Consider the following 25360-nt stretch of genomic DNA (forward strand, 5'->3'; position numbering starts at 1 on the left):
GTGGCAAGGGGACACGGGAGGGGTGTGAAACTTGGATGAAGACCCAGTCTGAAACCGCTCAGGAAAAGGAAAGGTAACATCTCTCTCTCTGACAATGCCAATCTCTAGAAGGGTTGGTTATTTTTCAGCCGTTCACCACTGCCCATTCACTCCACTTCTACGGTTTATATGCTGCACAGCTTTCAGACCACCCGTATGTGCATCCCTCTGCATGCCTACACCTACTTCTATTATACACGTGCTAATGTGCCTCCGTAGTATTTCTCCCATAGCTGGACCTCTCTCAATATAAGGACCCTGTCTCTCCCATACAATATACAACACAAACTTTGCAGCATCTCTGCAGCAAGAACGTGAATAGTCATACAATAAAAACTTGTCTATGATGACGATCTTATTATTTTTTCCTCTAAAAGAATCTATTCCTGGGACTTCCCTGGCGGTCCAGTGGTTAGGACTCTGTGCTGCCACTGCAGGGAGCCCGGGTTCGATCCCTGGTCAGGGAACTAAGATCCTGCAAGCTGCACGGCACAGCCAAAAAAAAAAAATCTATTCCCTTACATAAAGCCAGAATATTGCAGTCTTCTCTGTTTTCTCACTAGCTGCCAGACCTCTGAAAAAACAATGCTTCTTTCCCTCAAGCACCAAAAAAGCAGGATCCAGCCTCCCCACCAGAACATTATCAGCACACATATGCCCGTGAAGATAACTGCAGCCTCAAACAAAGATACAGAATGAAGTCGTAGATACTTGCCTGGTGTTTAATAGCATCATACAATAATTGCCTTCCAGGAGGGCTATCAAAATCCCCAACAATCCAAAAAGTTACTGGCCTAATAAAAGAATCATCTATAGAAAAACAAAAACAACATATTGAGTGGGAGGGGGAAAAGCACATCCTATGCTTCAATATTGCTATTAAGCCAAGTAATTTCTGAAAACCATGCAAAAAATAAGAAAATGACAAGCTTAATAAAGATACAAAGCAAAAGTATTGAAACTTTGGTCTAGAATGAAAGCAGGGTAACCTTCCACATGGCTTAATTAAAAGCTAAGAACATGCACTTATTAATTCTATTTTGATTTGGGTATCTGTTAGCATGTAAAATGAAAAAGAGTCTTTGAACGTGTGGATAACATATTATAGTCTTTAATCATATTCATTTATTAACTTTCTGAAATATAATTCTTGGCAAACATTTACACACAGAATTTATCTGCATTGATAAATTATCTGTTACCCATAGGTTACAGAGACATCCCAATAAAGTGTCAATAAATTCTGAATTACAGTGGTGCCTGAAACCACATAAGATAATTAATTAACAAAAGGAATAGAACATTCTGAAATTTAAAGTTACCATAGATTTCCTTGGAGGACATTCCTGGACAAAAGTAAAGGAAAAAGAGTAGAAGAAAAGAAAATGTCATTTCTCTAATTAATGCCAACTGTAAGAGTCAAATTTTAAATAATGCCCAACATCACCTATGCTTCTTTTAGCTCCTTAGTCCCACTAGGGTTACAGCACTGTTCCAGGACCCCTCAGAACCAACTTCTTTCAGGAAACAAATGGAGCAATTGCCTGTACTTAAATATACATCTGGGAAACCAGAAATTCTCTCTGGGAGAACACCACAGTGGATAAAAATAGCTGCCTTAGGGACTTCCCTGGCGGTCCAGTGGTTAAGACTCCACGCTCCCAATGCAGGGGACACAGGTTTGATTCCTGGTCAGGGAACTAAGATGCCACATGCCACACGGCGCAGCCAAAAAAAAAAAAAAATAGCTGCCTTACATGACAGTCAGTGCTCTGAAAGGGTAATAAGTGTGACCAGAGGGAAAAAGCACCCGTCTGCCATTAAGAGGATTGCATTTTACACAATTTTAATCTGAATAAATAAGTCTGCATCAAAATCAGTTTAAAAACATGCACAAGGATTTCTTGTACCAAGAAATTTGATCTTACAAATCCTAAAAACATTTAACCCAATACTGTCATTGAAGAGACAAGTCAAACCAATTTTCAATCCATTAACCCATTTTTACATCATAATTCTTTTTCTATTTTGAACCATGAAAACATTTTTCCTTTTACCTTTAATGTCTAATATAAAATTTATAAAGACAACATCTGAATTTTCAAATATATATAAAAAATTAAATTTTAAACAGATATTTTCTAGACTCAAGTAATTATACAAAATAATAAAAGAAATTATGGAATCTCTTTCCCAACAGACACTAAAAATTAAGGTTTTTGTAAATACTAAAAAAAAGGAAAAACAAGTTGAATCCAAGGTAAGCCTAAAATGTATTACCTTTCTTGGTCAGATAATTCATACTATTGGCTATAGCGGCAGTCCTGCCTTGGGAATCCAAGATGGTAAATCTAGCATAATCATCCACAAAAAAGTTATCTGAAAGAAAAATTAGATTTATAATTAGTATGCCTAAATTCAATCTAATGTAAATATTCAATTGATAATCTCATTTGACCATAATATACATTTTAATAAAATGCATGAGTGAAATACATTGTTTCACGTTTATTGAACAAGTTCACAACATGACCCACCCCATTAATCACATTTTAAGACACAAATAGAAAATGTACATCTCACACATAACTCTCAGATATGTGTTTGTCAGTTTGATGGTTTAAATTTATTCTATTCCCACTCTTTTCACTTTATACCTACAGGATGATCTTTTAAAGAGACCCCCTTAACTTCATCTCTCCTTTCCATAGTCCATCCCCATAGTAAACTCTTCCCTATCCTATTTGGGGGTAAGAGGGGATGAATGGGAGAGAAAATATTTTAAAAAACTCTTGTTTTAGTTATTTCACATCTATCAAAGTAACATTTTTAACCTTAACAGAAACAAAAGGTCATTTTCAGATATGTATCTTTTCCGATTAGTGCCTATGGGCAATGCTCTTATTAATCATTTCCCCCTCAGATAACTCTTGCTAAAATTCCAGTTCCATCAAGTCATTCCCTTTCTCTCAATACTTTGTAATTTCTTCCTACCTACAAACTGGTCTCCAGCCTTGTATCATAAACCCCTTCTCCATCTCCAGCAATCTTCCCAGGCCTTTGCATTATTTACTCCCCAATACAAATGCCCCGTTTCTTGCAATGTCCTCCAAGTGTCCACCCACTCACCCATCTATCCTTTCATTCAACAAAGCACACCAAGGGCCTACTATCTGTTCAGTCAATAGTCTAGGCAAAGGTAAGCAATGGTAAGTAAGACAGACACCGCCCATGACTTCATGTAGCAGAGGGGAGGAAGCACCATGGCCTTAAAACTGAGTCGCCGGACAGCAAAGGCCAAGAGCAGCGTCGATGATGGAGCTATGACAACTGGGTGAGGAGGATGCCAGCTGCTCTTTCACTGGGGGCTCCAAAATGCTCACCAAGCAAACTGCATCCTTGCCACTGCGGACTAGCATCGCTTCACAGCTGAGGGCTGTAACACTCAGTGGAGAACGATACCCCCAAACACAACTATTTTCATGGTCCTTATTCATGAGTACTCCAAAGATAACTCTTTGTAATTTAATTTAAAATGATGGAAACAACAAAAACTCAGGACAAAATTCATAATACTGCTTGCCTTGCTCTACTAATACTTCTGGTAAAAAGCACTTTCTTACTACTTTCTTTTTCAAATATAAGCATACATGTGCATTTTTCCTCTGCCTCTATTTAAACATTTCCTTCTGCCTGAAAGGAAAGGAATTTAGTTTCAAGTAGAATAGGGGTAGTTGCAATAAAGTAACAACCATAAACAGACCTATACATTCACTGTATTCAACTACAACAACAAATACACTTGGTTTTGACTTCACCATTACACATATCCTTTCTTCCCCAGTGAGATTTCCTGAGCAAGTGGTGACTCTACTGTATTTCCAGCAGTTTGTTAAAGTGGCCTTAAGAGTCTCCAGGGAAAGCAAAAGGAACAAATTATACCTGGGCTTAACCTCTTAAAAAAGGTATTCTTGTGGAAACAACCTAAATACTCATCAACTGAGGAACAGATAAGCAAAGTGTGGCCTATCTACACTATGGAATATGAATCAGTCATAAAAAGGAATGAAGTCCTCCAGAACTGTCAGACAATGAAGTTATACTTATGTTTGTGATTTATGATATTTATTACCTGAAAAAAAAAAAAAAGGAATGAAGTTCTGAGACAGGCTACGACATGGATGAACCTTAAAAACTTTATGCTAAGTGAAAGAAGCCAGTCACAAAAAACTTCCAATTATATGAAATATCCAGAACAGAAAAATCCATAGAAACAGAAACTTAATTAGTGGCTGCTGAAGGACAGGAGAAGGGGGAAATGGAGAGTGACTACATCATTTCTTTTGGGGAGGGTGATAATGTTCTAAAGTTAGTGTGATGCTCACCCAACTCTGCAAGCATACTAAAAACTGTGCACTTTACAACTGTGCACTTTGAAAGGTTGAGTTTTATGGCAGGTACACCAGGGGTCGCCAATCCCCGGGCCATGGGCCGGTACCGGTCCGTGACCTGTTAGGAACCGGGCCGCACAACAGGAGGTGAGCGGCGGGTGAGTGAGCGAAGCTTCATCTGTATTTACAGCCGCTCCCCATCGCTCACATTACCGCCTGAGTTCCGCCTCCTGTCAGATCAGTGGTGGCATCAGATTCTCATGGGAGCACAAACCCTACTGTGAACTGCGCATGTGAGGGATCTAGGTCGCATGCGAGGGATCTAGGTTGCACGCTCCTCATGAGAAACTAATGCCTGATAACCTGAGGTGGAGCTGAGGCGGTGATGCCAGCACTGGGGAGCGGCTGCAAATACAGATTCTCATCAGCAGAGAGGTGTGACTTGCATGGAGACCATAATAAATCAACTGCTTGCAGACTCATATCGAAACCCTATCAGTGAGTGGCAAGTGACAATTAAGCTGCATCTGGTGGCAGGCTTTATAGTGGCAAGTGAGTTGATGTACTTCAACTGTACAGCTGCATCTGGTGGCAGGCTTTAAGTCAGAATCCAACACTTATTTTAGTCTGTGCGTAGCCCAACCCACACCTGAGCCCCAAGCTCAGGGCTCCCACTGATTCTGCATTATGGTGAGTTGTATAATTATTTCATTATATATTACAATGTAATAATAATAGAAATAAAGTGCATAATAAATGTAATGCACCTGAATCATCCCGAAACCACTCCCCCTCCCCAAACCCAGTCCATGGAAAAATTGTCTTCCACGAAACTGGTCCCTGGTGCCAAAAAGGTTGAGGACCGCTGAGGTACACTATTTCTCAATGAAGCTTTATTTGTTAAAAAGGCATTCTTAAGTTCTCAGAGTATACTACCTGAGATATTTGTCGACATTATCACTGACTGACTGCATAATGAGGAAGAAGATAGCTGCTTAAGAGCTTTAGGACTGTAAGAAAGTCAACAATCTAGGTCCACTCTTACCATCTAATGCCTACGTTTAGTTGGCATTTAAAAGGCACTGAATATCTTTCAAAGTTTACAAAGATTTATCCAGGAAGAATTTCTCTCCTTTTGGAGGAAACTTGTGAATTTAGAAGCTCATATAATGAACTCAAGGTGAATGAAACTGTGTCACAATCTTGGGTTATCAGAAATTCTGAACATTACAATCCAATAAATGCAAAGATTCTGAAAGACAAATCAAAAAGGCCCAAAATTGTTCCTGAAATACTCCTTACTGGTTGCTGTTAAATCCAGGTATTCTCGCTCAGCTGTCAAAATCCTAGAGTTGATTCGTGGAACAACATTTGGCTGATTCATGATATATTCTACCACATCTTGATCATGGGACAGTTCACCCTAGAGGAAAAAAAAAAAGAAAACAGGGTGTGGGTGAGATGCACATTAAACAAATATGATCAATAATAATTTATTAGGACCTAAAAAATCATTAACTTTATAGTATCTTCTTATGTACTGGTAACAGCTAAAAATAAGTTACCACGTTATAGGTTCCTGTCATTGCCAAGCAAGGCACTTTATGTACGGTATCTCTAATCCGTTCAACAATGTGAGGAAGATGTGGTATAGAAAGGTTAAATAACTTACTCAAAGTCACAGAGCTAATGAGAAGTGAATATGAAATGCAAACCCATGTTTATTTGATCTCACCACAGAAACAAGCAAGCTCTAGAAATTAGTTGAAGAGTTAATACAAGCAAAAATCCATCCTGAGATCTACTCACAGTTAGCTTCTCTCTAAAGAAGAAAGCCAAATTACTTCTCTCAGGCAGTTAATATACTTTGTAAAAAAAAAAAAAAAAAAAAAAATCACCCCTTTTTCAATCTCAGGCATCCAAGTAATCCTACATTTCCAGAGTCACAATTACACTGGGGGAGAAGAAATCATTAATTAAAGAATTAATTAAAGAATCATTAATTCTTCCCTTTATATTTCTCATATTATAGAAATACTTGTACTGCATGAGGGTGATCTAATGTAAATGGCTGTGGAAACTTGCAAGTTTTTCACACTTAATATATTTCATACAAAACCATATTTCAACATAATTTTCAGGGGGAATAGATGTGAATCAAATATACACAATCAAGTCTTAAAAATTCCACTCAGGCATCTTCTGTGGCTACTTATCTCAAGAGCAATAACTCACAAATTCTCAAACTATAAGCCAATAATGAGCATATGCACCAACCACATAATTCAAAAGACTTACAAAGGTAATCGATGACTTGTTATAGATGTAGCTCATGTATAAAACTTTGGTCTCTATCATAAACCTGAACTGATTCCAATAAAAAGCCTAACTCAAGGAGGCAATCTGGCAAATCTATCAAAATTTTACATGTACATACCTTTTAATGCAGCTCACCTACACACACATACACACGTACACACAGTGGTTGTTTGCAGAAAGAAAAGATGAATGGCAGGGGAACAGGAATGAATAAGTGACAGTTTCTCTTCATTTATACCTCTATACACATTTTGAATCTCACACTATCTGCATATCATATGCTTTTATATATAGTGAATTTAGTGCAAAATTTAAAATGTACATTATTACCCTTTGACACAATTCCAATAATTGGTATTTCTCAAAAAATTATAAAGTACAAAGATATACATATTAGAAGATTCACTGAGCATTATTTATAAAAGTGTACATCTACAAGCAACGTCCAACATTAAGGGATAAAATAAATGATTGTTCATTCTTAAAAAGGAATAGCAGCAATCTAAAAGTTTTAAGACAGAGTTGTTATGTTCAGAAATGCAGTGTTAAGATATATTCAATTAGAAAAGTAAGCTAAAAAGCTGAAAAATGCACATATACATATATATAAATCAATATACATAGAGACACACAGAAATATTTCTCTAGGGATGAGGGTAAAAACTTTCATTTTTACGTTATACAATTTAGTATTTCCCAAATTTAGTATTTTCTAAATATGTGTGCACATATAACTTTTGTCATAATATTTAAATTCTTACCTAGCCAAACCCATTCATTTCATGTTTCATTCCTGGAGCTCCATGAAGAACAAATTCCTTAACAAAACTACTGGGACCTATTCTTATTCATGAAGAGACATGCAACCGAATCTGGCCAACATTTTTTTGTGTGTGTATAAATGCATTAACAGTCAGCACAAGAAATAGCTTCTTTCAAAAATACTGCTTGTTTTTCTTTTTAACAAATGATGCTAGGAAAATTGGACATCCACATGCAAAAGAATAAAGTGAGCCCATTACCTCACAGCACACACAAAAACTAACTCAAAATATATCAAAAACATCAACATAAGAGCTAAACTATGAAACTTTTAGAAGAAAACATTAGGGAAAATCTTCATGACACTGAATTTGACTATGATTTTTCTGATATGACACCAAAATCACAGGCAACAAAAAGAAAAAAGAGGTAAATAGGACTTCATCAAGAACTAATTTTAATACTTTAATATTAATATTTAAAATATTATGACAAAAGTTATTTGTGCTTCTACACATATTTAGAAAATACTAAACTTTGGATATTAAATTGTATAAAGTAAAAATGAGAGTTCTTCCCCTCATTCCAATCTCTAGAGGAATATTTCTGTGGTCTCCATGTATATTGATTTTATTTTTTTTTAATTTTTTGGCCATGCCACACAGCATGCGGGATCTTAGTTCCCCGACCAAGGATTGAACCCACGCCCCCTGCAGTGGAAGCTCAGAGTCTTATCCACTGGACCGCCAGGTAAGTCCCATATTGATTTATACATAGGTACATGTGCATTTTTCAGCCTACGTTTCTAATTGAATATACCTTAGCTCTGCATTTCTGAACATAATAACTCTATCTCAATACTTTTAGAATGCTGCATAATATTCCTTTTTACAAATGAACAGTAACATTTATTTCATCCTCTAATGTTGGACGTTACTTGTAGAAACTTTCGTGAATCAAAGGACACCATCAAGAAGGTGAAAAGAGAACTGACAGAATGGAAGAAAATATTTGCAAATCATATGTCTGATAAGGGATAAATATCCAAAAGATATAAAGAACTCCTACACTTCAACATCAATTAAAAAAAAACCCATTTTGAAAATGGGCAAAGGACCCAAACAGACATTTCTCCAAAGAAGATATACAAATGGCTAATAAGCACCTGAAAAGATGTTCGTTCCATCTCATTAGTCCTTAGGGAATTGCAAATCAAAACCATAATGGGATACCACTTCACACCAACCAGAATGGCTATAATCAAAATGACAGAAACTAAGAGGTGTTGGTGAGGATGGGCTATGGAAAACTTTGGTGGTTCCTCAAAATGTTAAACACAGACTTACTGTATGATCCAACAATTCCACTTCTAGGTATATATCAAAAAGAACTGAAAGCAAGGACTTGAGCAGATAATTGTACACCAATGTTCACAGCAGCATTATTCAAAATAGCCAAAAGGGGGAAACAACCCAAATGTCCATCAACATTTGAATGAATAAACCAAATGTGGTATATACATCATTTAATCTTAACAGGAAGGAAATTCTGATACATGCTGCAACATGTATGAACCTTAAAATAAGCAAAACACAAAAGTGACAAACACTGTATGACGCCACTTATATGAAATACCTGGAATAGGCAAACGCATAGACACAGAAAGTAGAATAGTGGAATCGCAGTAGGAAAAGTTACCTTTATGACATTTTAACTTGCCCTATCACTATCTACTTGTCCCCAGCTATGCAGGAGCCTTGAAAACCAACAGCCCTGCAATAAAGGTGAAAACCAGCAGACTAGGAAAGTCCCCAGGCATTCTCTTTTATTGAGCAGAATCAGTGCCAAGTGCCTTTTTCCTGGAGGTGTTTGTCAAAAACAATCAGGAGTAACTGTTTAATGTCTCAGTTGTTTGGTGACAGCAGTTGGGTTAACATAAAGCTGGCCAAAAAGAGCAGAAGAAAAAGCTAGGGAATGAGATGTCTATGAGGGATTTTGAAAAGTTCTCATATTCCTTGGAACCTAAAAGGCCACGTGCATGGTGGCCAGGGGTGTGTACACGCCCAGGAAAAATCTTTGAAGGCCCTAAACTCTTGGCTCTAACTAACCTTGACACTCGAGCAAGCAAGAACTGAAGAGGCTAAGGCAGAGTTGTAACTGCTTGGCTGAGCGCCGAAGGCATACTCCAGCATGTACACAGACACACTTGGGAAAAACTGGGACACTTTCTTGGATTCATGCATTTAAGAAAATCTCTGTTTATTCATTAGTCGACCAATAAGCTAACAGAGACTTAAGAGGCTACATGCAATAAAGAACACAGACTTCAAAGAATCAATACAGTAAACTCACTAAACAAACAACAGCTGCAACAACAAACCTTGGTAGGGCAAAGACCCTGATTTATGAAGGTGCCACATTACATTAATTAAAACGTCCAGTTATCAACAAATTTTAAAGACATGCAAAGAAACAAAAGTGTGACCCATAATCAGGAAAAGCAGCAGTTTAGTACATACTGTTCCTGAGGCAGTCCAAGCATTGGACTTAATACACAAAGTTTTAAAATCAGCTATTTAAATATATGCAAAGAACTAAAGGAAATTCTATCTAGCAAACTAAAGGTAAGTTTGAGACTCATGTCTCACCAAATAGACAATATCAATAAAAAGAAAAATTATGGAAAAGAACCAAATAGAAAAACTGGAGTTAAAAAATATAAAAACTGAAATGAAATATTCACTAGAAGGACTCGGCAGAATATTTCAGCTGACAGTAAAAAGAATCAGTGAACTTTAAGATACACCAACTGAGATTACCCAGTGTAAGGAACAGAAAAAAAGAAACCTGTGGGACAGTAAACAGTATCAATATATGTATACATCAAGAAGGAGGAGAGGGAAAGAAAGGACAGTGTGTAATAAAGAATTTGGCTAGCTCCCTGGTTCCTGGAAGGTAACCTCTTAATCCTGAAATTTCCTGAATGATAGGAGTGGTGTCTTTGTTATTTATGCAGGGCCCCTCAGACCACACCTGATAGTTTATACTAAAGAGGTGATTGTGGTGGTGGGCCCTCAGGTAGTTTATGCTAACAAGATGACTCAGAATGCAGGCTGCCTAGGCCAGAAAGACAAATCATGTGTTTAGAGGATTGGTGTTTTGAGCAGCATGACCTGCAGAAATAGGAGGGGGGCTAGAGACTGAGTTTAGTCACATGCCCAACGATTCAATCAACAGTGGCTATGCAGGGACTTCCCTGGTGGCTCAGTGGTTAAGAATCCGCCTGCCAGGGACTTCCCTGGTGGCGCAGTGGTTAAGAATCCACCTGCCAATGCAGGGGACACGGGTTCAATCCCTGGTCCGGGAAGATCCCACATGCCGCAGAGCAACTAAGCCCGTGCACCACAACTACTGAGCTCGTGTGCCACAACTACTAAAGCCCACTCGCCTAGAGCCCGTGTTCCACAACAAGAGAAGCCACTGAAATGAGAAGACCGTGCACCGCGACAAAGAGTAGCCCCCACTTGCCACAACTAGAGAAAGCCTGCGCGCAGCAACGAAGACCCAATGCAGCCAAGAGAAAAAAAAAAAAGAATCCACCTGCCAATGCAGGGGACATGGGTTTGAGCCCTGGACCGGGAAGATCCCAAGTGCCGCGGAGCAGCTAAGCCCTTGCACCACAGCTACTGAGCCTGCGCTCTAGAGCCCACGAGCCACAACTACTGAGCCCACATGCTGCAACTACTGAAGCCTGTGCACCTAGAGCCCATGCTCCACAACGAGAGAAGCCACCGCAATGAGAAGCCCGCGCACCGCAACAAAGAGTAGCCCCTGCTCACTGCAACTAGAGAAAGCCCGTGCACAGCAACGAAGACCAATGCAGCCAAAAATTGTTTTAAAAATTATATGTATATATATATATAGATATAGATATAGATATAGTGGCTATGCAATGAAGCCCCAATAAAAACTCTGGACACCAAAACTTGGCTGAACTTCCCTGGTTGGCAACACGCCACATGTTATCACACATCAGTGAGCTGGGAGGATAATATATCCTGACTTCATGGGGAAAAGACACAGCTTACATCTGGAACCTTCCCAAGCTTTGCTGTGTGCACCTTACTCTTTGGCTGGTTCTGATACATATTCTATTACTATAACGATGCTAATTGTAAAGATAGCACTGTCCTGAGTTCTGCAAGCCATTCTAGCAAATTATCAAAACTGAGGGAACGCCAGCATTTGTAGCCAGTTGATCGTAAGTAACAGTGGCCTGAGGACCTCTGAACTTGGGGCTGGTGTCTAAAGTGGAGACAATCTTGTGGAGAACTATGTCCTTAATCTGTCAGGACTATGGCCTAACTCTGAGTAGTGTGGTATCAGAAGTCATTACAGGCCAAAAGATTGTTAGAAGAAATACAGGGTAAAAAGTTCCCAGACGTGATGGAAAACGGTAATTTACATATCTAAGAAATGTAAGGAGGGTATATCCATATAATGTATGTTCTTCAATCTCAGCACGGCTGACATTTTGGACTAGATAAGTTTTTGGAAAGGGAGGTGCTGTCCTGCTTCTTTGGAAGGGGGAGGGGCTGACCTGAGCATTTAAGAGGTTTAGCAGCATCCCTGATTCCTGCCCACTAGATGCCAGTAGCACCCCTCCCTTCCCCCAGTTATGACAACCAAAAATGTCTCCGGACATTGACAAATGTGCCGCCAAGTGTGGTAAACCTGTTCCTTCTTACTGAGACCCACTTATGTGATGGAATACTACACAGCTGTCTTCAAAAACTGAGAATACGCTATGCACTGAATTAGAAAGACTCATAACATGCATTTTGTTAAGTGAAAAACAACCAAGGTATAGAATAGCTACGTAATTTGCTACCACTTTTGAATAAAGGTTGGGAAGGAGTAAATATTCATTGTTAGCATACAGATACAAAAATGTTTTGGAAGAATTCAGAGGAAACTTAAAACATCAATTACCTATTATTGGAAGGTGGGTAGATGAATGGCTATATACAGAGGGAGATTTTTTAATTTTATTTTTTATGATGATTTAATAATCATGGGAATTTTTTAATAATTAAATACATTGATCAAAACTGACAAATCATTTGAGTCTTTCCATTAGCTCTGTCTTAATAATCATCACTTATAAGGGCGCCAGACCTTGATTTCCCTCTCAAGCTACTACTGAGAATCCTCAAGTGTACTGAGATTTTCTTTGCCTATACATTGGTTTGGGTCCCTGAAACATCTGTACAGTGAGTCATATTTTGATGTCTTGAAAAGTGGAAAACTAAGGGAATGGAAATACTGTAGTTTGTTGTAAAAAACAAATAAGCAAGAAAGAAATGTAAAGTACTGTAAGTAAGAAAAACTCCAGAGTTCCACACCTAGACATGCCCTTGTCATCTGAAGGATGACAGTATTTTCTATACAGAAAATGTTAAAGAATCCACAAAAAAACTCTTAGAGCTAATAAACAATGTCAACATGGTTACAGCATATAAGATCAATATATAAACATCCATTGCATTTCTATTCACTATCAATGAACTATCCAAAAATCAAATTAAGGAAACAACTACCTTTACAACAGCATCAAAAAGAGTAAAATATAAAATACTAAGGAATAAATTTAACAAAAGAAGTGTAAGACTTCTTCACTGAAAACGATAAAACATCATTAAAAGAAAGTAACAAGACCTAAATAAATGGAAAAACATCCTGTGTTCATGGGTTAGAAGATTCAATATTATTAAGACGTCAATATTCCCCAAACTGATCAACAGATTCAACACAATTCCTATCAAAATCCCAATGGCCCCTTTTTTGCAGAAACTGACAAGCTGATCTTAAGATTCTTATGGAATTGAAAGGGACACAGAAGACCCAAACCTTTTTTTTTTTTTTTAAAGGAACACCAACAGTCCAACCCAAACTTTCATTTAGATAAACATCATTTCTCCATTGCATTAAGGGCATAGTCAGGCTAAAGAATAGCCTTGTTTTCATTAGTAGCCATGTCACACTACACAGCCATGGTCATATTTATGGTGAGCTTGACATTTTCTCTCAGTATCCTAGCTAAGTCCTTTATATTTTTGTAACTAAAGAGCCCAGACTGGGACTTTTTCTAAAAACATTAGAAGTCTGCTCCAAAGGAGAAATGATGTCTCCACCTCCACAAACTAAAAATTGTCAACACATTGCAAATATTAACATTGCAAATATTAACACTGCAAATATTAACATTCCGGTTACAAACGTCCACGAGGAAGGGAGCGTCCCCAGCCATCACCTTATTACCACATGTATGAGTGTGTACGTACACGCTTGTGTGCACGTGCGTGCGTTTTGTGTACGCGTTAAAGACTGGTAACATGTACAGAATCACAAATGGTGGCTAAATCTAAGAGACTGTGGGCTATGTTAATTTTCTTTTATTTGCTTTTTTGGGTTTCTTTTTGCTTGGATTTTTACGATTCGTCTGAAAGTGGAACAAGCACAAAGCACACGTGCAAAGCTGAGCTTTACAGGCTTTTTGTTGGTTTTAAGCCCCTAATATTTTATTTTCTTTTTCCTTGATCTTTCTCCTAAAAAACAAAGCCCCACATGTCTGATTCATTAAGGTTTCAGTTAATCAAATTTCACTAGGGATTTTACAAATTTTACAGACAACTGTCTGTAAGCCGAGCTGATGCAAAATGGCAGATGGGGCTGTCTGACCACAGAGAAGAGCCCGGTGAAAAAAGCAGACTAAAAAGCGGAGGTGTTCATTTAAATCAATGGGATTTGGAATCAGAAGAGCTCCTTTCTAAAAACATTCATTTTAGCAAAGAGTGAGTTGAAATTTGTGATGTTTATTTAAAATTTCACAATGAGTTTTGAAACCACAGGGCACGTAATTATCTTGTCTGTAGCTCACTCTTTGAACTCAAATGTGACTTTTTAAAAATATTCATTTTAATCTTCAAACTTTAAATCAATTGTTTTTCTCTGTGCTTGAGCAGTTTCCCATCTGTGAGGTGGTAAACAGGCTAGCGCTTTTTTAAAAACTTTTTTATTTCATATTAGCAATGTAATACATATTCATTGCTGAAAGTATAATACAGAAGAGCCCAAAGAAAAACAATCACCCATAATCCCGCCGTGCTGTTCATGAAAAAGCTTCTCATTTGACGTGCTTATTTCCAGCCTAACACACACACAGACATACACATACACACATACAGACATCCTTACATATGAACACACCTCCCCAGACACACTCACATATACACAGTAACAGGATCAGCCTGGCCACACTACTTTATAATCCACTTGCCAGAACTTGGCAACATGTTATAAACATATCTTTAGATATTCTTAGTTAACATCTTTTTAATGGCTACATTGTGCTCCATCATATTGTTGGATATTTAAATTATTTCTAATTATTTGCTATCATAATGACTGCTTCACTGTACATTTATATATTTCATATTCATATGTTTATGTATTTAATATTCACAGAAGAGCCAAACATTCTTAAAAAAGAAAAGCTCAAAGTTGGAAAACTCACACTTGATTATAACAATAATCAAGACTGTGAGGTCCTTATACAGAAAAAGATATATAGGTTAATGGAAAACAAGAGACAGTCCAAAAATAAACCTATACATTAGTGGGCAATTTATTTTTGACAGTGGTACCATGACAACTTAATGGGGAAAGACTACTCTTTTCAGTAAATGGTGCTGGGGCAACTGAATATTCAAAAAGATACCCAAGTTGCATGTCTCAAATTGAACAGGGGAAACGAGTTGGAATCCTACCTCACTCCACATACAAAAATTAACTGAAGATGGATCAAAGAACTAAATGCTAAGAGAAAAAACTATAAAATACTCAGAAGAAAACACAGAAATCTTCATGACCTAGGATTAAGCAAGAGTTTCTTATATATGATACAAATAATACAAGCAACGACAACAACAAAAAAAGTAAATTGAACTTAATCAAAATTTAAAACATTTGTGCTTTAAAAGACACTACCAAGAAAGTAAAAAGACAAACCAGAAAATGACAGAAAATATTTGAAAATCATAAATAATATGGAATTCATGTCTAGAATATACAAATAACTCTTATAACTCAACAGTAATAAAACAAATAACCCAGTTAAACACAGGCAAATAATCTCAATAGACACTTCTCCAAAGAGAAATAAATGGTCAATAAGCATAGGAAACAATGCTCAACATCATTCATGGTTGAGTAATGCAAATCAAAACCACAATGAGATACCACTTCACACCCACTAGGCTATAATCGAAGAGACAGACGATACCAAGAATTGGCTAGAATTTATAGAAAATGGAACCTGCATACATTGCTGAGAGGAATTGTATAAGGGTGCAGGTGCTTTGGAAAACAGTCTGGCAGTTCTGTTAAAAATGGAATTACTATTAAAAATAGAATAACTACATGAGCAGGCAATTCCACTCCTAGGTGTATACCCAAGACAACTAAGAACATATGTCTATATTAAAACTTTTACATGATTGCTTATAGCAGCAGCATTATTCATAGTAGCCAAAAAAGTGGCACTAACCTAAATATGAATGGATAAACAAACTGTGGTATGTCCATTGGAGGAACTAGTATTTGGCCATAAAAAGGAATGAAGTACTGACACATGCTCCAACAAGGATAAACCCTGAAAACATTATGCTAAGTAAAAGAAATCAGTCACAAAATACCATATATTATATGAATCCCTTTATATAAAATGTCCCAAACAGGCAACTGAAAACAGATTCATGGGTGCCAGGGGGTGGGGTAGGGGAAAATGGGGAGTGATTGCTGCTGGGTGTCAGGTTTATTTTAGGGGTGAGGATAATGCTCTGAAATTAGACAGTGGTGATAGTTGCATAATTCTGTGTAAACACTAAAACCCACTGCAGAGTCCACCTTAAAAGGCTGAGTTTTACGGCATGTAAGTTATATCGCAACAATAACTATATATGTATAAAATACTTGAATTTTTCTGAGTCAAAATTCCTTACAAGTAGAACAAATGTCTCTTAGAATGGCTAAATTCTTAAGAATTTTTAAAATAAAATTTAATCTTGAAGCCAATAACATTAGTTATTTCAAAAACAACGTACAGAAAGTCTCAGGGATATTTTCACTACAGCAGAACCTGCTGGGAGTCTGCAAGTCAATTATGAGTGGTGTATAGAAAACAGTGATACTTAAAGAACTTTATTGCCTACTACAGAGACTACAAAAATGTAAGCAAACCATTCTCTTTCAAAATCGGCCTTGAGGGGCTTCCCTGGTGGCACAGTGGTTGAGAATCTGCCTGCCAATGCAGGGGACACGGGTTCGAGCCCTGGTCCGGGAAGATCCCACATGCCACGGAGCAACTGGGCCCGTGAGCCACAATTACTGAGCCTGCGCGTCTGGAGCCTGTGCTCCGCAACAAGAGAGGCCGCGATGGTGAGAGGCCCACGCACCGCGATGAAGAGTGGTCCCCACTTGCCGCAACTAGAGAAAGCCCTCGCACAGAAACGAAGACTCAACACAGTCATAAATAAATAAATAAAAGAACGTGAATTTCTTTAAAAAAAAAAAAAAAAAAATCGGCCTTGAAACAGTACTTACCAAGTACACTGCTCTTTGAAAGAAGGTTGTAGTCTCCAGGATTTTGTGCATTGTGATGGTTTCCAGCTCATCAGGGTCTAGCTGCTCCTTTTCAAAGGGCATTCCATTGAACAGGACAACAGGCAGTGGACCAACTCCAGTCTGCTCATAGTAGCCTCTTGCTTCCTGAAACACATGGGACCACAAACAGCATATTTTTGTCCTTCCTGAGACAAATGGAACAAAGCATATTTTTCACACATACATGTTCTAAAAAGAAAAAAAAAAACAACAGAAATATGGAAACCAAGAAATAACTAAAGAAAAATTCTTTTAAAAATATATAAAGAACTAACACAACATTGTAAATCAACTACACTCCAATAAAAATTAATTTAAAAAACATACGAAGAACATCATAGTTAATATCCTACTAGGTAAATCTGAGTTTAAATTACTGAGTTTTAATAAAACCACAAAACCTTATAAATCAGGAAGTGGTTGAAGATGGGGATGAGGGTAATTTTAAGCAGCCCAGGCTACCAGACCTGAATTACATATACTACAGCCCAAACTATACAACAGACTTTTCTGCAATGATGGAGATATTCTATCTTCACTGTCCAATGCAGTAACCACTAAACCGCATGTAGCTATTGAGCACATGAAATTAATTAATTTCCATTTTAAAAGCTCATGTGGCCAGAGGCTACCATAATGGGCAGCACAACTATAGACTGTCATAAATTATTAGTGTTCCTGGGCAGATAACTTGAGATGAAATATTTACACCCAATTCTAAATTTAAAAGGGTCCGTATCACTAAACAAGAAGTTACACCTACAGAAAACAAAACAAGGTTGGTGGGAAAACAGTGCTCAAAAATTGCTCTATAATGTACTAAGCTCAATCTTTTGCCTTCTCCAGGACAAAAGAGGTTCCTTGGCAGGGAAGTACCAGGCAAACAAATATATCTGAGACTTTTCCAACAATCGACATAGGTACATTCCCCCAGATATCAACCACACACCCAAGACTAAGATTTTAGAGTAAAAACTATATTACTATCCAAGATATAAAAAAAGGTCCTTAAAGCATTCTTGCTAAACATCTTGTAACTGCCATCTTCTGAAAATAGCAGAATTTTAAAATATATAACCTTTTTAGAGAGCACAAATAGAAAGGTACCTCAATTCGGTAACTAATACCAGTCATCAGCTTAGTTTCAGATCTAGCCACAGTGATAACTGATAGTACAGACTTATCTGATGGACTAACATGGCACAATGAGAAAGGCCTTCCAGGTTGATTTCTGCCATCTCTGTATATCATGGTTAAAACTTTTAAAATGTACACTCCCAAAACTGTTACATTAATTCTGTTCTTTGACATCTCACCTATCTCAAAGAAGTTCATAAAAACTCAACTTTAATATACTTTGAGCTTTGAAAATCAATACGCCAGGAAAACAAAACAAAATCCATATTATAACTCTCAGTGACAATAAAAAGTAAGTAACATTGGTTTTCTCTGAACATGGCAACTGAGTAAAAGGCAAGAGTGGGAGGGAGATGTTTTGACTATAAACTTTCCATTTTTGCAACTTGCAAATAGATTATCAGACTAAAAATTAACAGAATGCAGGCCAATTATCAGAGTCATGCTTAAAAATTACATGTGAGAATTTCTGCCAACTGATCACTAAAAATGTTAATTACACATAATTTTGAAACACTGACTACAAAGTCACGAATGAGCCATTCATAAATGACAACTGAGATTAATAAAGACTCAGAGTTAATATGCCAAATGTAAAATGTTTGCATGAATAAGTTAGAACTTTTCTTGCTTTGGCTTTGAAACATATAAATATGCACCTATCAGACTATATTCTCTTCAGTTCAAAAGATCTACTTTAATTGTACTACGTAGTTTTAGAAATGATTACTTCTTTCAAATACCAGGCATAGAAGATAACACAGCTTCAGATTTATACAAAAGGTACAGATATTCCTAAGTGTAATAACATTTGCTAACTGCACTCATTCCTCCTTTTAAAAAAAAAATGCACTTTGGCTTCCCTGGTGGCGCAGTGGATAAGAATCTGCCTGCCAATGCAGGGGACGCGGGTTCGATCCCTGGTCCGGGAAGATCCCACATGTCACGGAGCAATTAAGCCCGTGCGCCACAACTACTGAGCCTGCACTCTAGAATCCGCGAGCCACAACTACTGAGCCCGTGTGCCACAACTACTGAAGCCCATGTGCCTAGAGCCCGTGCTCCGCAACGAGAAGCCACCACAATGAGAAGCCCGCGCACCACAACGAAGAGTAGACCCCGCTCACTGCAACTAGAGAAAGCCTGCGCACAGCAACGAAGACCCAACGCAGCCAAAAATAAATTAATTAAAAAAAAAAAAGGCAGTCATTCCTCCTTTTCAAAAAGATCTATTTTTCTTGGGCTTTTTCACATGAGGGGTACAGCTCCTGCAACTTAAAAAATCTTACTGATCATTAGATTCTTAGGACCTCTGGGAATCTCACAACATCCTTCTCTTGAGAGTATATGTCTACTTAAATAGCTAGGTAATTACGATCTGTTTGTATGGGAAGGGCCTCTAACCAGTAGAGATGAGGAAAATGGCCAAATCTGGGAAACAATTGAGGAGTTAGGTCTGTGATACTCCCACTTGATTCTTCAGCAAAATCAAGATTTCAATGCATAAAAGACAACGTGTAAAAATACCCTTTTCCCCAATTTGTCCGCTATAGTCAATGTTTTTCAAGCAAATCCTTTTGATAAAGCAATCATCCACAATAAAAAAGGCAACGTGTACTTTTTCTTCAATAGGATAGAAAACCAGAGTTAAACATTTTCCAAAAGTGAAATATATGAAAATTCCATTAATGTTCTCAAATATTCCCGAAGTGGCCCTTCTTTCCTTTTATTTCACCTTTTCTTTTTCTACAGAGTACTACTCAGGTTGTTTGTGAAAATGTGAAAAATCACTAGGTGCCCATATCAATATTATTTTATTTAAAAAAAAAAAAAAGGTAAGTGACTGAACAGAAGGTTGCAATACAATAATGGAAACATGTTCAGTCTAAACTGAGTAGCTCTCATGACCAGCTTCAATTCCAAACCTTAAACCAAGGAGATTTAACACTGAGGTAGGAGTGATGTCAGTATCGTGGCTGAATAAGACTTCCCTCATTAGTGTCTCCTCCACAGAAAAACAACAGCTTGGCATCTATCCACGGACAAAAGGGTCTTTGTGGGAGCTTTGGAATCCAGCACCATATGCCAAGTGGCCCGGGAGAAGTGTTGCCCACCTGTGCAGCAGGTAACATGCAGACGGACTTTGACCCTGGCTGTGGGCTCTGCATTGACGCATGAGCTGGCTCCAGGGAACCCCTGGGAAAAGCTATCTTAATCAATCACCCATAGACAAGACAGCCTCTGTGAAGTCCAGGTTTCCAGCAAGAAGTTCCAGGACACCACTGGAGCAAAAAAATATGAATTTGGACACATTGGAGAGGGTAACAGCAACAGTCTGACTTTATTCACATCACCCCTCTCCCAAGGCAGTACAGCTTAGGGCCACAAGAGATCTTCTGAGCCTGTGATTTCTCCTACGAGGGATATAAGAGCAAGGGTTGAGCACTCAACTTCCCCAGCTATGTGGGATGCTGCCAAAGAGGCTCATTTCTCTCCCACTCCATCCAGAATACTGATCTGTGAGTGGCATCACCACGTGGGAAGAGGCTGGGAGGGCAGCAGACAGTGCGCTCATAGGGCACTTAAGGAAGGCAGAGCCTACTTACTGCAACAACAAGCCCACCTATACACCCAGGACACCTCATCCACAGATGCCCCCAGATGGCTCATGGGCACCCCGCAGTGCTCTGCACACACCTTACCCCCACATACCCACACCCTGTGGCTGGCTCCCAGTGCACAGTCCTGACAAGGGCAGCAAGAGTGAGCTTTGCCAGATGGATAGTGAGGACGTACAGAAAGCCAGTCCACATCAGTAGGCCAGAAAGAGACAAAAAACTTGAGCTTTAGTGCCACTTAGGGGAAAACAAAAAGGAGGTGGCCTGTCAGCACCCAGCCTGGGGGCAATGTAGAATCAAGAGGAGTTAAACAAGCTTCAGAATTCTGCACAAGAGGGAACAAAAGCATGGAGCAGGTGTACCCAGAGACATTCTGAGAAAGCCTCAAAATTCCTAGCAAGGCTGAAATGGAAGGTATTTCTCTCCCAAAGCAGAGAGTAGAGACCGGTAGAAGTGACTGCTACCAGTCACTTCTGGTAGCAACTTAAAATTGCAAGGAACATGAAAAATCAAGAAAGCATAACATCACCTAAGGATCGCAATAATCTTCCAGTAACCAATCCCGAAGACATGGAGATCTGCAATTTACCCAATGAAGAATTCAAAATAGCTGTTTTGGGGAGGCTCAATGAGCTACATGAAGACACAGAAGGACAATTCAACAAAATCAAGAAAACAATACACAAACAAAGTCAGAATTTTAACAAAGAGAGAGAGCATAAAAAAGAACCAAACAGAAATTCTGGAGCCGAAGAATATAATGAATGAAATTTTAAAAATGATATAGCATTAACATCAGAGTGAAATCAAGCAAAAGAAAAAACCTACAAGTTAGAAGACAGGAGCTTTGCAATCATCAGTCAGAGGACAACAGTAACAACAGCAACCGAAGAATTAAAGAAATGGTATACGGATAATTTGCAAACTACTGGAGCTCCAGAGAAGATGAGATAGAGAAGGGGGCAGAAAGCTCCTTTAAAGAAATAATGGATAAGAACTTCCCAAATCTGGAGAGAGATTTGGATATCCAAGTTCCCGAAGATCATAGGTCACCAGAGAAAATAAATTTAAAGAGAACCTCTCCAAGACACATTATAATAAAACTATCAAAAGTCAAAACTAGACACTCTTAAGAGCAGCAAGAGAAGAAGAAGCTTGTCACTTACCAGGGAAGGCTAACAGTGGACGTCTCAGTAAAAAAGTTGGAGGCAAGGACTGAGTGGGATGATATATTCAAACTGCTAAAAGAAAAAACTGCCAACCAAGAATACTCTACCTGGCAAAGTTATCATCTAGAAATGGAGGAGAAATAAAGACATTCCCAGACAAACAAAAGCTAAGAGAGTTCATCATCACCAAACCTGCCTTACAAGAAATGCTGAAAGGAGTCCTTCAAGCTGAACTGAACGGACGTTAATTAGTAACATGAAAACGTATGAAAACATACAACACACTAGTAAAGGTAAATATATAGTCAAATTCAGAATACCTTAACACTGTAATATGATGGCGTATTAACCACTTAACTCTATAAAGGTTAAAAGACAAGAGTATTCAAATGAAGCAAGAGAGGGCCCCCAACCATGAATTTTGAAGCAGTGCCCTCCATGCTCAAAGGGAATGTGGGATGGATGACAGTTGCCTGAACTGCCCTCTAATGATGATGCTGTTCATGCAGAAAACCCCATCTTGCTGTTTTTCAATATAAAGAATATGCTGATGAAAAGCACAAAAAAAAGACAAGAGTACTAAAAGTAACTATAGATATAATAATTTGTTATTGAATACACAATATAAAGAGTTAAACTGTGATGTCCAAAACAAAAAAGGGGAGGGAATAAAAGGGTAGTTTTTATATTTGATCAAAGTTAAGTCATCAACATAAAAGAGATTGTTTTATCTATAAAATATTTTATGTAAGGCTCATAGTACCCACAAAACAAAAATCTACAATAGATTCACAAAAGATAAAGAGAAAGGAAACAAAGCATACCATTATGGAAAATCATCAGTTCACAAAGGGAGGCAGCAAGAGAGGAAAAAAGGAACAAGGGAAATATAAATGAGCCTCAAATAACTAATAAAATGGCATTACTATGTCCCTTACCTATCAATAACTACTCTAAATATTCCTGTATTAAATTCCCCAATCAAAAGGCATAGAACGCTGGATGAATTAAAAAGTAAGACCCAACTATATGAGCCTACAGTTCCTTGCAGCTTTAAAGACACAAACAGACTCAAAGTGAAGGGATAGAAAAAGATCCACTTACGAAAGTGGAAACCAGAAGAGAGCAGGAGTAGCTATATTTCTATCAGACAAATCAGAGTTTAAGCCAAAAACTATAACAAGAGATAAAAAGGTCATTATATAATGATAATGGGCTCAATTCATTGAGAAGATTTAACAATTCTAAATATATATGCACCCAACATCAGAACACCTAAATATATGAAACGAATACTAACAGATCTCAAGGGAGAAAAAGACAACTATACAATTTTAATAGGGGAATTAAAGATATGGAAGCAGAAGACCATAATTCAAAAAGAGTCATGTACCACAATGTTCACTGCAGCACTATTTACAATAGCCAGGACATGGAAGCAACCTAAGTGTCCATCAACAGATGAATGGATAAAGAAGATGCGGCACATATATACAATGGAATATCAGTCAGTCATAAAAAGAAATGAAATTGAGTTATCTGTAGTGAAATGGATGGACCTAGAGTCTGTCATACAGACTGAAGTTAAGTCAGAAAGAGAAAAACAAATACCATATGCTAACACATATATATGGAATCTAAAAAAAAAAAAAAATGGTTCTGATGAACTTAGGGGCAGGACAGGAATAAAGACACAGAGGTAGAGAATGGACTTGAGGACATGAGGAGGGGGAAGGGTAAGCTGGGACGAAGTGAAAGAGTAGCACTGAGATATATACACTACCAAATGTAAAATAGATAGCTAGTGGGAAGCAGCTGCATAGCACCGGGAGATCAGCTCGGTGCTTTGTGACCACCTAGAGGGGTGGGACAGGAATGGCGGGAGGGAGATGCAAAAGGGAGGAGATATGGGGATGTATGTGTATGTATAGCTGATCCACTTTGTTATACGGCAGAAACTAACACAACACTGCAAAGCAATTATACTCCAATAAAGATGTTAAAAAAAATAAAATAAAAACAAAGATATGGAAGCAACCTAAGTGTCCATCAAGAGATGAATGGATAAAGAAGATGTAGTTTACATACACAATGGACTCCTACTCAGCCATAAAAAAGAATGAAATTTTGCCATTTGCAACAACATGGATGGACTTGGAGGGCATTATGCCAAGTGAAATAAGTCACACAGAGAAAGACAAATCCTGTATGATTTCACTCACATGTGGAATCTATAAAATACAGCAAACTAGTGAATATAACAACAACAACAAAAAACAGACTCACAGATATAGAGAACAAATTAGTGGTTACCAGTGGGGGAGAGTGAAGGGGGGAGGGACAAGATAAATATAGAGGATTAAGATGTATATTATGGGGACTTCCCTCGTAGTGCAGTGGTTAAGAATCCACCTGCCAATGCAGGGGACACGGGTTCAAGCCCTGGTCGAGGAGGATCCCACATGCCGCAGAGCAACTAAGCCCGTGAACCACAACTACTGAGTCTGCGCTCTAGAGTGCGCGAGCCACAACTACTGAGCCCGTGTGCCACAACTACTGAAGCCCGCGCGCCTAGAGCCTCTGCTCTGCAACAAGAGATGCCACTGCAATGAGAAGCCCACGCACCGCGAAGAAGAGTAGCCCCTGCTCACCGCCAACTAGAGAAAGCCATGGGCAGCAACAAAGACCCAATGCAGCCAAAAATAAATAAATAAATGAATTTATTTTTTTTAAAACTGTAAATAAATTTTTTAAAAAGATGTATGTTGATAGAGGATTAAAAAGCAGATTGGGAGGGGGATTAACCAAGATGGCGGAGTAGAAGGACGTGCTCTCCCTCCCTCTTGCGAGAGCACCAAATCACAACTGGGTGCTGGACAATCATCGACAGGAAGACACTGGACTTCACCAAGGAGGATACCCCACGTCCAAGGACAGAGGAGAAGCCACAGTGAGACGGTAGGAGGGGCGCAATCAGAGTAAAATCAAATCCCATAACTGCTGGGTGGGTGACTCACAGACTGGCGAACACTTATACCACAGAAGTCCACCCACTGGAGTGAAGGTTCTGAGCCCCACGTCAGGCTTCCCAACCTGGGGGTCCGGCAACGGGAGGAGGAATTCCTAGAGAAGCAGACTTTGAAGCCTAGTGGGAATTGATTGCAGGACTTTGACAGGACTGGGGGAAACAGAGACCCCACTC

General features: G+C 38.4%; 1 protein-coding gene and 1 long non-coding RNA gene across 2 annotated transcripts in view; both read right to left on the minus strand.

Annotated features, from left to right (window-relative positions):
• LOC309662707 overlaps positions 1-25360 on the minus strand; it is a 228288-nt gene that overhangs the window by 54167 nt on the left and 148761 nt on the right. The gene's annotated exons all lie outside the window — the stretch shown is intronic.
• The window catches only part of UGGT1 (UDP-glucose glycoprotein glucosyltransferase 1), a 116131-nt gene that overhangs the window by 37810 nt on the left and 52961 nt on the right, over positions 1-25360 (minus strand). Inside the window, exons 18-22 of the mRNA XM_082465748.1 lie at positions 17175-17339; positions 5733-5853; positions 2320-2418; positions 1362-1385; positions 755-849 (exon numbers count right to left, since the gene is read on the minus strand). Coding sequence (XP_082321874.1) covers positions 755-849; positions 1362-1385; positions 2320-2418; positions 5733-5853; positions 17175-17339 — 504 coding nt within the window. The remainder of the gene's footprint in view (positions 1-754; positions 850-1361; positions 1386-2319; positions 2419-5732; positions 5854-17174; positions 17340-25360) is intronic.

The sequence above is a fragment of the Balaenoptera physalus genome (genome assembly GCF_965194825.1).
Source record: "Balaenoptera physalus genome assembly, chromosome: 6".
Lineage (NCBI taxonomy): Eukaryota > Metazoa > Chordata > Mammalia > Artiodactyla > Balaenopteridae > Balaenoptera > Balaenoptera physalus.